Source organism: Prionailurus viverrinus, chromosome C1 (assembly GCF_022837055.1).
Source record: "Prionailurus viverrinus isolate Anna chromosome C1, UM_Priviv_1.0, whole genome shotgun sequence".
In the NCBI taxonomy this organism is placed as follows: domain Eukaryota; kingdom Metazoa; phylum Chordata; class Mammalia; order Carnivora; family Felidae; genus Prionailurus; species Prionailurus viverrinus.
In genome coordinates this window covers 191,197,103-191,210,111 of record NC_062568.1, presented here as the reverse complement: position 1 = coordinate 191,210,111, position 13,009 = coordinate 191,197,103, and the positions used below count along the sequence as shown (strand labels likewise).

At 62.1% G+C, this 13,009-nt stretch overlaps 1 protein-coding gene across 1 annotated transcript in view; it reads right to left on the bottom strand.

The window, feature by feature from the left end:
* Nucleotides 1-701: 701 nt before the first annotated feature.
* SDC3 (syndecan 3) overlaps nucleotides 702-13,009 on the bottom strand; it is a 35,877-nt gene continuing 23,569 nt past the window's right edge. Inside the window, exons 2-5 of the mRNA XM_047868895.1 lie at nucleotides 10,036-10,153; nucleotides 7,415-8,028; nucleotides 5,311-5,602; nucleotides 702-4,919 (exon numbers count right to left, since the gene is read on the bottom strand). Of these exons, the coding sequence (XP_047724851.1) occupies nucleotides 4,753-4,919; nucleotides 5,311-5,602; nucleotides 7,415-8,028; nucleotides 10,036-10,153 (1,191 nt within the window). The 3' untranslated portion in view covers nucleotides 702-4,752. The remainder of the gene's footprint in view (nucleotides 4,920-5,310; nucleotides 5,603-7,414; nucleotides 8,029-10,035; nucleotides 10,154-13,009) is intronic.

Sequence of the window (13,009 nt, the reverse complement as noted above, 5' to 3'; positions counted from 1 at the left end):
CCGGCAGGGGTAGGCACAAGGACTTCTGCACCAAAGGGCCCAGGGCTGGGGGCTGGCCCGAGGCCCTCCCAGCTCTATGACCCTGTGACCCTAGGGGTCAGTCTGTGGTGCCAGGTCAGGGAAAACCGCTTCTCCTGAGGTTCTGTTCTGTTCTAGCACGGAGCACTATTCTTCCTCGTGGAATCCTTACCACATTCCATTTAGCGGGCGGTCACTGTCATCCCATTTCGCAGGTGAGAAAATCGAGGCTCCGCGAGCTCAGAAGTGGCCTCTCCAGACTCACAGCTGGGAAATGTCACCTGGGCTTGAAATCAGGCCTCCCGACCCCAAAGCCGTCCGGCCTCAGTCTGATTCTGATGTCCTGTGGTCGCAACATTCTCCCTTTGTGGCCTGAAACCAGTTCTTTCCCCCTGGGCGGGGGGGGTGACCAGAGGGCCCCCAACGCCACCACAGACTGGCCCCGGCCCAACCGCAGCCCCCAGGCGGCCTTACCACAGTCAGCTTCGTGGTTTCCTGAACATTCTCAACCAACGGTCGCTTTTACCATAATGGTTCCCGCGAGAGGCTGCCGGTCAATTTTCCTTGCTTGGTTCTCAATTTCTTCTGAAGGGTAAAGTGGCTGACGGGGTGGGGGGTGGGGGGCCACGAGCGGCCCCTCCCCCAAAGCCTCCTTGTTTATCTCACACTCAGGCCACACTGTATCATTTCAGCTTAATTTTATTTCTTCTTATAAATGGGCACAGCACGGGAAGTGTTAAAAAAAAAAAAAAAGAAAGAAAGAAAGAACAACCAAACAGAAAACAAAAACAAAACAACCAAACAGCTCCTTCACAAGGCTGGGACAGGTGAGTAACCCCGGTGGCGGGGCGGGGGGGGGGGGGCAGGCACCTGGGTCTCTTTTTCCAGTCTTTTCCCTCCGCTTTTTTTAGAGATTTGGCCGTGAACTCAGGACAGGTATGGTTAATAAACAGGTTATGGGGGGGGGGGGGGGGAGAAAGGGCAGGGAAGGCTTGGGGGAGGGAAGGACAAACTCCCACCCACCCCAGGCCGGGTACGCGAAGGGTTCTGTACAGGAGAAAGGACGCACGGGAGGGACACTGTCTTCAGGGGGCTCTCTGGAGCCACACTGCCTACGAAAAGTATTTACACGTATTTGCCACGCTGTGCACTAAGCTGCCGGGTGGGCACCGGGGGGGGGGGGGGGGATGCTGGACCCATCAGCCCTTAGATGGCAACTCCAGGACCCAGTCTTGGCATCTCCGTAAATCTGTACAGTTCGTGGGCTTCTATTTACAGGCAGGAGGCCTGAGGAAGCAAGTCCAGGGTGGTGGCTGTCAGGAGAAATCCAGGAGAGCCCAGGAGGTGGTGGCCCCTCCCGCCCCACCGGAGAGGCCAAGATAGGTTTGCTTCCTGTGCCCGGGGCCCCAGCCTGGAGGCCTGGACAGATGGCTTTGCCAGCCCCGGCGGGGATCTGGCCTGAGCACCCCAAGCCACGGACCACAGACCTGCCTCACCCAGCCCTGGTTGCCACCCAGCCCCCTCCAGGGCTGAAGGGGACGCACCTTTCAGGAGAGGTATGCCCCTGTGGCCCCTTAGGGAGACAGAACCTGGGTTCTAGAAGTCACAGCTGGAGCGAGGGCCCGAACCCCACCTCCCGAGGCCCCAGCCACCCTCCCTGGCAGCTGAGGCCCCAGGGAGGTTCTCGGGCCACACGAGCCCCCTCCCCTTTGGAATCGGCCCGGCTTCTAGGAAACGCCAGGGCCTTGCGGGACACCCTCCCTAAGCACACTGGTGTGTCTGGGGACCCATCTGCCCGGGCCCTGCTTGCATCACACCTCGTGCCCAGGCAGAGTGAGAGCCCCGCACCCACACTGCACCGAGGAGAGCCCCAGCTCATCCTTTTAACCGACCTCTCTCCTGGACTGCCCTGCCCCAGCCGGGCTGGCCGGAATGAACTTGGGCCAGTCAGACTGTGTTGTTCCACGAGGATAAAGCCTGGGCCTTGGGCTCAGGTCCAGGGCTCCATGAACAAGGCCCTTGGCCCCTTCTCTCAAACGCTAAGGACAGAGAGAAGAGGCCCGTGTGCCAGGAGGCAAAGCCCCAAGTCCCAAGTTAGAAGCCAGCCCTACGTGGGGAGTCAGGCCTGCTGGGACCAGACTGGACCCCTGCAGGGGGGCCACTCCAAGCCCACTCCAGCCAGACGAAGCCCAGCTCCTCCGTCCTTGCCAGGCCCCGCCCCACCATGGGCTACATGTGGCCCATGCAGGGGTCTCCTACCCCAGGCCCACCATCCCTGGGCTCACGTCCCCTCTCCTCCATGCTCCCTGGCTTTTCAGCCTTGGCCTGCCCAGGCCTGGTCACCAGAGCTGCTGGCCCCCCACAGCAGCCCACCAGGGAGCTGCTGGGACATCAGTCCCTCCTCCCCTCGCCCTTCCACACTCCAGGGATGACCGAGGCCAGGTCGCCTCACCTTCAACAAATCATGGGCCCAGGGTGCCTCCCCTCACTCCTGCCCATCACAAAGTTTGGGACCGGCTGGGCTCCTCACAGGCCTCCAGGCCCTGCCCGGGGGGACACTGAGTCCGAAAGACAAAGCCCCAGCCCGGAAGCAGGATGGTGGAAAAGACAGGGTGTGGAAGTTCCCTGGACCCTTGCTCTCAATGCCTCGGGCACCCCCCACCCCCCTCACCCTGCAGAAATCTGCTGCCAGGGAGTCTAGAAAAGGGAACAGAAATAAAAGCTGGGATCCTGACTTTAATCTGGGCTGAAGGTTGGGGGGGGGGGTGAGCACCAGCCAACCCCAACTCAGACCACATCCCGTGTCCTCAGGAGCCCCCACCAAGCACACCCTCCTCCCCCAAGGAGATTTGTGACCCCACATTTAAAATATCTACAGAAGCGGCCCCCTCGCAAGGGTAACACAGAAGGGGGAGGTGGGCCGGGGCCTGGGACGCCCCCCCCCCTCCCCCCGCCCAGCCCCACCTGCTCTCAGCGCCCGGCCTGGGGCAGTGTGTCTGGCTGGGCTGCTTCAAGAACCATCAGCTTGTCTGGCCAGCAAGCAGGCAGGTGTCCACGGGGAGGGCCCCAGGGCGGGACCGAGGTGGGCCTGGTGAGGCCGCGGGGAGGGTGCAGGAGGCCCAGGCGACAGGGCCCACCCTCACAGGCACTTTGGAGACTTGTGTCCTGGGAGGCAGAGTCAGCCCCTAGCTCAGAGCAGGAGAGGGTACAGGAAGACCGGGAGCCAGGCCGCACACCCCTCCCCGCCCAGGCCTTGTGGTCCTGGGTGACCCAAACCCCCTCCAACATTTCCAGGAACCAGCCTGCCTTCCTCAGCAAGGCTCCTAGCTAGCGGGGGACTGGCCCCGAACTCACCCCTCGGCGAGCTACAGAGGGGAGGGGAGGGGAGCAGGCCCCACCGATGTGCAATGCCCTGGGGGGGGGGGGTTGTGGCAGCATCCCCCCCCCACTTTATTTCAGGAGAGGCAAGCAAGTGCCCGCCGGTTCCCCTACAGCACAAGCGCGGGGCTGTGCAGGGGGGAGACTGTACCTCCACGTGGGATCGTATCTGACATGCTGAGGGCGGCGGCCTCGTGGTTGGTGCTGGCGTCGTGGTGAGGGGCTGAGTGTGGCAGGGCAACTCTGGGGACCCAATATGGGCTGACTGTTCCAGCCTGACTCCACCCTCTCCGGTGAGCCCGGGAGCTGGGGACAGCCTGCCTGGTGCCACAGTGTGCATGGGGGGAGGGGGACAGAGGGAGGGGCAGGCCACACTGTCAACACCATCAGGGGACGACGACTAGTGCCTTGCATTGTTGTGAGCATTGGGGGGGCGGGGGGAGGGGGGGCCGCGGGGTGAGAAACACGTGAGAATAAGCATCTTTGGAAGCATGTCTGTGACAGGTCTGCACCGGCTGGGTGAGCGGGACCGCGCAAGGTTTTGTCGTTGCGCGTCATCGCCTTCGTGTGTGACGTCATGCGTGACCGTGTGGGAGATGGTGTCTGTGCAGAGTCCGCCTGCAAGAGGGAGGGAGGCCCAGGCAGTCCAGCCCCTCCTCACCAGTGGCTGCCAGAGCACTCTTAGCAAGTCGATTCCTTAGGGGCACGCTGGGATGAGGTGAGGCCTGTGGTAGGTGGGCACTGGGCAGGGGCCAGGGGAGAATGGCCCCACCACCCCAGAGAGGCCAGGGCAAAACAGGCTGGTGACGAGAGGAACCGTCTCTCCTGGGCAGCGAGGGGCCCCGGGACGGTCGCGAGAGGCCGCAGTGTCTCGATGATGTCGAGGGCTGAGCTGGCCAAACGTTCGTCCTGGAAACCAGCCTGCGTGCCTCTCCGCCTCCGAAATGAGACTTCAGCTGGCCCTGGGGGGGGGGGCCAGGTTGGGGCCTGGAGCCCATCTCAAGCCCCACCCTTTCTTCTCCCAGCCAATCCGGAGCTTCCTTCCTCCTGTCCAGCCGACACGAGGTCCTGAAGCCCCAGGCTGATTGTGGGGAGGGTGGGGGGTGGGGGGGGGGGAACAAGAGATGAGCTGGTAAGGGCACAGTCTAGGGCAGATGGCAGTGCCCCCTGTCCCTCAGGTAAGATCTGCGTGAGGCTGGCTGTCTGGGCAGACCCTGGGAGGGCGGGCAGAGATGAACCGCGGCCAGACTCCCTCCCAGGCCCAGTCCCAGGCCAGGGCTGGTGGGGCCGGGCCGGGGGCTAGGCGGAGGGGTGACACTGAGGCTACGGGAGGCACTGTGGCTCCACTAGGCTCCGCTAGGCGTAGAATTCCTCCTGCTTGTCAGGCTTCTGGTACGTGACGCTGGCCTGCTTGGGCTCCTCCAGTGTGTAGCTGCCCTCATCCTTCTTCTTCATGCGGTAGATGAGCAGCGTGACCAGGAAGGCCGCGAACAGGGCGCCCACCACCCCGCCTACAATCACAGCTGCGGAGGAAGAAGGCAGAGGTCAAGGGCTAAAGACAAGCTGGGGACAAGCTCAGAACCTGGCGAGAGGGCAGAGGGCCCCGGGCGGGGAGGGGGCTGAGAGCCTTGAATCTGAGGCGCGGGGTGGCCAATTCTCACACGGGCAGCGCTGGCTGGCCTTCACAGACCTCGCCGGAAGGAGGATATGGAGGCGGGGTCAGACCCTGGGACAGGGGAAGGTCAGAGGAGGAAACAAAAGGAGGGTCTGGGGGTTGAGTCCCCAGCTTTCCCTTCCTAGGAGACGAGGCTCCTAGAAACCCCACGCCCTGACCTCTTCTTGGGTCCCTAGACATCCAAACTGAGGCCCGACCAGCTGCCTCGCTCTGGGCTCCTCCCAGGCCCCAAGCCTCACCTACGAGCACCTCCTTCCGCTCTAGGATGCTCTTCTGAGGCAGCTGAGCAGCTGAGCTGCCTGGGTCGATGGCATTGTCCAGGAGGCTGGGGCCTGGGCCAGCACCCTTGGGCAGCGTCCCAGGTGGAGGTGACGGCTTGGCTGCAGCCCCGCCCACAGCCACCACCTCATTGGCTGTGTCTGGCTGTGTGGTCTCTTCCTCCGGCAGCTCAAAGTCCCCGCTGGGCCCCCCGCTCACGGGCACCTCTGGCTCATCCCGGATCGTGGTCAGGACGGACTCCGGAGTTGGGGTCTGGAGGGAGGGAGGCATGAGCCTAGGAGCCAGGCCTCAGCCCCTCCTGCCATGGGGCACCCCCCCCCCACCTCTGCCCAAACCACCCCACATTCCCAGTGGGTCTGACACTTACTTAACTAAGCACTCGCTATGTGCCAGGCACTGTGCTAAACACGTTATGGGCGTTTTGCCCTCACAATACCCCCGTGAAGGAGGTACTGTTACCCCTGATTTATAGGGCTGGAAATAGGTTCAGAGAAGTTAAGTGACTTGCCAAGGACGTACAGCTAGTAAAGCAGTAGAAGCAGAACTAAAATCCACATCCACCCAATTCCAACGTCTCGGGTTTGACCACCCCACCACCGCCTCTGTTCTCACCTGGCCACATCCTATCCCCACCCCATCTGTCACTTCCCCCTCTAGCCGCCTCTTGGTAATAACAATCATCGTTGGGAGATCGCTGTCGAATTGCTGTTTGGGGACTGCTAGGTGCTGCCTGGTCCCCAGGCCACGTACCTGGGGCAGGGGTGAGGCCCTCAACCCCGGGGGTCAGTTCAAGTGTACAAATGCAGAGTGTGATGCCCCTTGGAGGCAAGCATCCAGGAAACCAGCCCGGCGGCTCCCACCAGGGGGAAGCAGGACCAGGGCTGGGTTTGGGGCAAGGATGTAGGTGCCTCGGGGGTGAGCAGGGCGAGGTGGGCCTGGTGCCCCTCCCTCCATCCCCTGTCACTGTTTCCCCTTCCTGCTTGGCCAGCGTCTGGGAAGTACCAGGCTGCCCCAGCTGCTCAGAGGAGCTGAGGGCAGGGTCTGCATCTGGCCGGGGCTGGGGAGTCAGAGGGGCTGAGGGGGACCTGAAGGCACCTCTCCCACCTGATGGCCCTCCTCCCTCCGTGAGGCCGGCTGCAAAGGGCTTTTGTACCCCAATCAGTGTGACCTCCTCCCCTCCTAGCCCAGCCCACCCAGCAGGGACCAGGCTACTGCTCCCACTTCCTTGATCCCATGCACCCCTACAGTCCTGACGTCCGCATCCTCCTCCCTTCAACCCTCTACCCCTCACCCCTAACATCTCCCCCCCACACACACATGCCCTGGCCTCTCTCTAGAGCCAACTGCGGGGCTCAGATGCTGACTCTGCCATCGCGGGTGAGGCCTGGTCTGCAGCAGGAGGAAGGCGCAGTGCCGCCCACAGCGTGGATGCCAGGGTGAGGGAGGGCATGGGGACGCTCAGCTCTGAGCCGGCCACCCAGGCAGCACACCGCACACGTGAGCTGAGGGCTCTCCTCTCCCTCGGCCTCCCCCCCCGCCCCCAGTCACCCTCAGACTAACAACAACGGTGATGATGGTGACCGTGACGATACCGAAGCTTCTGGCTGGTTTACCATTGCCAGGCCCCGTTTTAGGCGCTTTGGATGATTCCCGCAACACTAGGGTCTGCATCCTATTATTTCCTCCTTCTCACAGGTGAGGAAATGGACGTACAGAAAGAATCGACGACTTCCTGAGCTCACTCCAGGATGCCTGCCCCCTGGCCCTGCACAGGCCCCTTGCCCCGCCCCGCCCCAACCGCGCTCTACCCGATTCTTTCCCTATCTTGTCCCAACATCCTAAGCCCCAGGGCCAGTCTCCCTTCCATCCCCATCCACCTCGACCTCTGTCCCCATCCTGTGTTTCACGCCCCCAGCCTTGGCCCTCTGGCCTCACCCTCTCTAGCCATGTCTGGCCCATCTCCAGACCCTCCTGGTCCCCGCCCCGCCCAGCTGCAACCTCCCCTGCCCAGGCCCGACCCACCTGCCTCTGCTCTCGCTCCCTGTCCTCCCCCAAACTGCTCACCTGAGCCACTTCCGTGGGTCCAGGGGCTGTGGTCCCCAGGGGCAGGGTGCTCTTCTCAGGGCTGTCAGGCTCCTGGGTGGTAGCTGGCCTGGGAAGGGCCCTTGGCCTGGAGGTAGCTGTGCTGACCAACCTGGGTGTCGGGGCCTCTGTGTCCAAGACAGCCACCGTGGTGGGAGGCGAGGGCGCCGCTGGGGTGGTGGCTCGGGCCGTGGCCGCCGTGGTCAGCGGAAGAGGCAGAAGCCTCTGTGCACCGGTGGTCCTTATGACAGAGGTGATGGCCGTGGAAGGGGGTGCCGCGGGGATGCTGGGGGCAGCGGTGGCCACCGTGGCGGGCACCGTGGCCACGGTCAGGGCTCCCGCTGTCGTGGCAGCAGTGGTAGCCGTGGGCATGGAGATGGTGGTGGCTCTCTGGCTGGGCTCTTCCGGGACCTCTGTCACCACTGGGGGGCTGGTGGCTGGCTCCGGGGTGGGGTGCTCAGTGGGGAGCTCTTCAAACGGGGTGCCCACGGGCTGGATGTCCATGGTGGGCGGCACCGCGGGTGTGGTGGACACTGCCGTGGCCACATCTGGGCTGAACCGCATGGCTGTCTCAATGCCTGACTCCTGCTCGAAGTCTGAGGGGGTGGGGAAGAGGAAAGAGCTAGGGAGCTGGCTGATCGTGAGGGCAGGAGGGTCCCAGGTAAGCAATGGCCGCCAAGATGGGGCGGATCCCAGCCCTCACTCCATGCAATCTCCCCAGGACAAGATGAGGGAAAGACGTAAGCCACAGCCTGCCCACAGGTCAACAGCTGGTCGGCGGCTGGTGCATGTTCCCTAAGCCTTCCCTGCCTAGCCAAAAATTCCTCGGGGGGTGGGGGCAGGGGAGGGAGGGCACCTCTTCCAGGAAGTCTTCTCTGATTTTTCCAGACCCCCCCGGCCTGGACCTAGTGGCAGCCTAAAAGCCCTACGGGCTGCAGATCTTGCTAAAAGCTGGGGGGAAGCAGGGGAGTGGCATTCTGGGAAAAGCCAGGCCTAGATAAACCCCCGCCAAGAGCATGAGGCGCTTAAGGGCTTCTCCGGAGGCACAGGCCACAGGAAGACAGCAAGGAGGAGAAGGAGCCCTTCCTACAGGGAAATGCTTGAGCAATCTGGCGGACTCTGAGCCAGGACAAGGGAAGGGGCCCGGGAGGAAATAGGGGACAGAGAGAGAGAGAGAGAGAGAGAGAGAGAGAGAGAGAGAAAAGGTGCAGCCCACTCCCTGGGCCCCTGATCAGGCAGAGGAGGGGTGGAGAGCAGCCAGAGAGGTTCAGGAGTAGAGACATGACCCAGCAGAGATAGATTTTACAAAGATTAAGTTGCAAGAGGCTTACATGGAGTAGGGCTAAAGCGGGGAGACTAGAGGTAGAGGACTGTGGGTGGCCAGGCCCATAGCACAGAGACCTCCTACCATCCCATCAGACCGCCTTGTCCTCTCACAGGGCCCAATCTCAGCACATACCCCTTTTTTAAAAAAAAAAGAAAAGTCATCTTGGGGCACCTGGGTGGCTCAGTCGGTTAAATGTCCGACTTCGGCTCAGATCATGATCTCGAAGTTCGTGAGTTCGAGCCCCGCCATGGGCTCTGCGCTGACAGTGTGGAGCCTGCTGGGGATTTTCTCACTCGCTCTCTCTCTGCCCCTACCACCCCCCCCCCCCCTTGCGCTCTCTCGCTCTCTTAAAATAAATAAATTAAAAAAAAAAAGTAATCTCAACACCCAAAGCGGGGCTCCGACTCAAGACACAGAGATCAAGAGTCACAGCTCTTCCGACTGAGCCAGCCAGGTGCCCCGAACACACACCCCTTTTTTCTACCATTTTTAGAACTCCTCCCGTGTTCCAGACCCTGACATCTTACGCTGAAGCCTTCCAGAGGCTCTGAGAAGAAGGCATAGCTCTTCTATCATTCCCAGGTGAGAACACAGGGACTCAGAGGGGGAGAGTGGCTGAAGGTAGCACAGGTCTTAAGCGCCGAAGCTGGGATTCAAACCCGGGGTGCGGGGGCAACCTCCCTCACCTCACACTACTCTCCTGGCCTTTCCCAGGCCACAGAACTGGGCTGTCCCAGGCACTGGTGGAGGCGTCTGCCCCTTTCCACCGCTCCCTGAACTCTACCCTGGGCCACAGCTGACTGGACAGGAAGGGGGCCACCTGACCCAAGCGGAGTCAGTCAAATGGTTTCTGCTGAGGACGCGCCCCTGCAGATCCGAGAAGTGACTACTAAGTTCCTCCAAGAGGTCAGGGCAGTACTGAAAACTGGGTTACTGAGGGGCGTCCGTGCTCCCCAGCAGAGGCGGGAGGTCTTCAGGGAGACGCAAACAGTGCAGAGAGAACCGCGGGGAGCGGCGAGTCCCGAGCTCTGAGGTCTCAAAGCCCTGGCGACAGCCCCGGGAGGACGGGCTGCCCTTCCCCGTGTTTGCGGCCCAGAAGCTTCCCCTGCCTGACCACCCCACCCCCCACCCCGGCCCCTCACCCCCACCATGGAAACCAGCCTGCATGGGCCCCTGTTCCCAGTGATCCCAGAGCCTTGGGTGGGGCACCGGAGGCAGACGGCACTGCCCAGGCACAGGGCAAGGTGGGGGGGGGGGGGGAGAGGCGGGTACTTACAGCCCGAGCCAGACCCCGAGTAGAGGTCGTCCAGCTCGTCATCGGGGAAGGAGTCGTCATCCCCAGAGCCCTCCAGGTCCACGGGCCTCTCGAAGTTCTCACTGCGCCAGCGCTGAGCCTGAGGAAGGCAGAGGCGGGCACAGAGCTCAGCACCTGCGGCCCGGACGTGCCCAGAGGGACAGCAGACACATCCGTGGGCCAAGCGACTGAGGAACAGCGTCAGGCGTGGCCACCACACGGGCCAACAGGGCCAGGGCGGGCCTGAATACCACCTCCTGGTCCCCCCCAGAGGCTAGGACAGCAGCCCCACCTTCCTGCCCCCACTGGGGACCCGGACCACTCCCAGACGCCCTGATCAGAACTGCTGGTTGGCAGACCGGGGGTCTAGAGCCAGAACGCTGGACGAGTCCCGCCTTCATCACTTACTAAACGTGTGACCGCTCTGTACTCATTATCCACAGTGCCTGCCTCACTGGTGCCGCGAGCACACGCGTGCGGATGTGTGTGTGGTGCCCGGGACGCCTGGCGGGACTCTTGGCGTGGCCACGGTCATCAGCCCCGTTCTGCAGAGGAGGCAGCTGAGGCCCACCCAGCTGCCCTAGGTCACCAGAGAGCACGTGACACGACGAGATTCAGACTCTGCTGGGGACCCAATCGAAGTCTCAAAGGCAATGCGATTAGTCGGACACGGGGTTTAGGGAGACGAGGGGCTTTGGGAGGGGGGCACTTTGGGTAAGAGTGGGGAGGGGGAGGGAGAGAAGGGAGTGTACATTCCAGCCCTGGCCCTGGGTCCTCCCCAAACCAGGATGGTGGCCTACCTCCCCACCCCGAGGATCTCGATGCCCGAGTCAGCTGAGGGCCCAAAAGCCAATTCCACCTCAGGAGGGGTGCGACGGGCTCCTTGCAGGAGTCTGGGGACAGACTCCTCCCAGTGTCAGAAGCTGGGGAGGCCCGGGGCTGGGGCCGTCCCTCCCCACTGCAACCCTGGAGGACGGCCAGCACAAGGGGCAAGCAAGGCAGGAGTCCCTCCCCCTCCAAGGGGGCAGCCGGGGCCCCATCCCCTGCTATACTTCTGACCCTGGCTCCAAGCCAAGACAAGCCACAGTCCCTGTCCCTGAGGGCTTTCCCCAGGAAAGTGAGACGGATCTGGAGGGATTAGCGCTTGGGGCTGAAACAACGGAACAAGAGAGAAAGGCATCTCCAGCAGAGGGAAGGGAAAGAAATACGCCAAAGTCTCCGAGGTGGGGAAGTGCACCCGTGTTCCCCGGGCTGGCCGTGCCCGCCCTCCAGCCTCATCCGGGGTCCCTCTGCACCCCTCCAATTGCTGGATTCCAGCCACGCTGGCAGCTCTCTATTCCCGGAATGTGCCTGGTCTCTCCTGTCCACTCATGCTGTTCCCTCCGCCCAGAACACTCTTCCTTCCCATCCCCTCATCGTCCAATGTCTGGCCAGCGAACCTCCACTCTACTTCCTTCGAGAAGCCCCACCCTATTCTGATCTTTCCGAGGATCCTATGGTTCTGAATTCACGCCTATCACCACTTGTGAGCTGGGCCTGCTTGGGTGACGACAGCCCGCCCTACAGAACTACATCTCAATGGATGGAGGCGGGACCTTGCTCGGCACATAGTAGGTATTCAGGAAATGCCTGTTAAGAAACGGGGTTGAGCTGGGAGATGGGACTAGTGCCCGGGGCAGGGGCGGGCTGGAGCTGCAGCTGGGGAAGCCCCATCACAGGGGGCTTTCAGCGACCAACTGACAACTCCATCCTGGAAACCGGTTCCTTTCCATCCTGACCGCACGTCAGAATATCGTGAACACTGAACTCGGTGGTTCAGCAGATCTGAGGGACAGTCTGAGCATTCGCACTGTCTGACCGACGTGGGAACCACGAAAGGAGTGTGGAGCAGGAAGGGGACCGGGCCAGCGCCGCGAGCCGGTCCTCAGCCCCCGGATGGGCCCCCTTCTGGGGTTTGCTCACAGCTAGAGAGAGGACCCCAACCCTGGCTTCCTGCCCCAGCCTCGACCACCTGCTCTGCAGCCCTCCCCAGGCCAGCCGGGGCAAGAGGCCAGGGCAGCAAGCCAGGAGATGCCCTCCGTCCTGCCACCCCACCCCTGTTACCACACACACACACACACACACACACACACACACACACACACGCAAAGTAATGAATTAATCAGTATTTACTTGCTACCAATGAGTCATGGAGTGGAACAATTAGTGTAATTGCTCCCGTGACTAATTGCTGGGTCTTTCTCGCTTTCAGACATTCCAGGAGCTCAGAGCAGCTATGATCCGACTTGCCCCAGCTCCCATCTCTGCCCCCGCTGCCCAAAAGAACGAACCCCCAGGACCCCCGGTGAGGGAAACAGAAGGCTCCCTGCACCACCAGCCTCTTTAAGCTGGGCCAGCCAAGCTGGAGTCCCTTGGAGACGTTCTGCCTAATTCTTAGGCAAGCAGCCAGGAGCCAGAGATGTGCAATCCCTGTTCAGGGCCACACAGCAGGACAGCGCGCTTGGGAGTGGAGCTGTCTTCACTGTCTTTCCATCCTTCCAGGAAAGGCCAGGGAGCAGCCGGGAGGAGGGGTTCTAAGAAGTCTGAGGTCCCCGGGGGGTGCCCAAACTGGAGTCAACATGGGAGCCAAAATAGGGAGTCCTCATGATTCTTGGGTGACCAATGCCATGCAATAGCCCCTAACAATCTGCTCCCGGAAGGGCCTGCCCAAATCCAAAGACTCGCCCCAAAGCCACACAGACTCTTGAAATGATACTCCCAGAGACAGAGAGAGAACATACACAGACACACCCTGATGCACACACCCTTAGGCAGCCTCAGAGAGGCACCTTGCATTGGCACGCCTTTGGGTACAAAAGGGCCACGCATCGGGGGCAGGCACTGGGCGGGGGGGGGGGGGGGGGGAGGCACACGGTGCAGCTCTGAGGCCCCGAGACAAGCATGGAGCCTCTTGTGA